The 1,045-nt window shown below is 66.9% G+C and overlaps 1 protein-coding gene across 1 annotated transcript in view; it reads right to left on the reverse strand.

Annotated features, from left to right (window-relative positions):
- Klhl40 (kelch like family member 40) overlaps nucleotides 1-1,045 on the reverse strand; it is a 4,025-nt gene that overhangs the window by 1,365 nt on the left and 1,615 nt on the right. The window contains exons 3-5 of the mRNA XM_010624588.2: nucleotides 929-1,044; nucleotides 716-823; nucleotides 465-650 (exon numbers count right to left, since the gene is read on the reverse strand). Coding sequence (XP_010622890.1) covers nucleotides 465-650; nucleotides 716-823; nucleotides 929-1,044 — 410 coding nt within the window. The remainder of the gene's footprint in view (nucleotides 1-464; nucleotides 651-715; nucleotides 824-928; nucleotide 1,045) is intronic.

Below are 1,045 nucleotides of genomic sequence, written 5' to 3' on the forward strand. Positions count from 1 at the left end.
TGGGCATCTCACTGCTGCTGCTGCCCCCACGCACACCTGACCTGCCCTCCACCTGGATCCTCACTTCTGCTATCCAGCCCCAGCGGCCCCTCAACAACAGGCCTCCCCTTCACTCCAAGATCAGACCCATCTCTAGGTCCCTGCTTCTCAAGGGGAAGCCCTGGGCCCCAGCGGCTGTCAGCTGTACAGACCCATTTTACCCTGATGCAGGCAGCGGCCCCGCCCCTGTGCTTGCGTCCAGGCCTCCCACTCTCTTGACTCCTGAAGACCCCTGCTCTGCGTCCGCACAGCTGCTGTGAGATCGCAGTGAGACCGGGGGACCAAGACACTGCCTGTGACGCTGCCCCTCCTCCCGCTGCCCCTCCTCCCACCGCCCCCCGCCCCGGCTGCCCGGCTGGCACAGGAGGGAGACCTCCACTGAAATCCACAGCACAGACTCAGATGGGGCCGGGGGTCGTGCTCACCGGTCGTCTGCGATGCTGTACACCTCGGCGCTGCTGGTCAGCCCACTGTCCGTGACCCCTGCTGCCACGAAGATGCGGCCGTCGTGCACAGTGGCCCCGAAGAGAGCGCGTGCCGTCTGCATGGGTGCCAGATCCTTCCATTCGAACTTCTTGGGGTCGTAGACACAGGTCCTGCTGAGGCACTTCCTGTGGGGCACGGCTGTGAGCGGGCTGAAGCAGGGCCATCTCCCGGCGCCCAGGCCAAGCCTCACCTGTCGCTGCCCTTGCCCCCGATGACATAGACGAGGTCCAGGTGGGACAGCACCGCGTGGCCATAGGCGGTGTAGGGCAGCGGGTCCGACTCCCCCCATTTGAAGGACCTGGAGAGGTGGGAGGAGGTGCCGGCTCAGTGCCCACCCCCAGTCCAGCCCCCGCCTGGCAGAGCCCAGGTGCACCCCGCTCCTCCTGGCCCCAGCCCTGCTCACAGCCGGTCATAGCACAGCACCGAGTCCAGGCTGCGCTCCCCATCCTTGAGCTCGCGGCCGCCGACCACGTAGATGGCGCTGAGTGCTTCTCCCAGGCCGAAGAGGCAGCGCGGCGAG

The sequence above is a fragment of the Fukomys damarensis genome, unplaced genomic scaffold (assembly GCF_012274545.1).
Source record: "Fukomys damarensis isolate Sample0158 unplaced genomic scaffold, DMR_v1.0_HiC HiC_scaffold_12, whole genome shotgun sequence".
Lineage (NCBI taxonomy): Eukaryota > Metazoa > Chordata > Mammalia > Rodentia > Bathyergidae > Fukomys > Fukomys damarensis.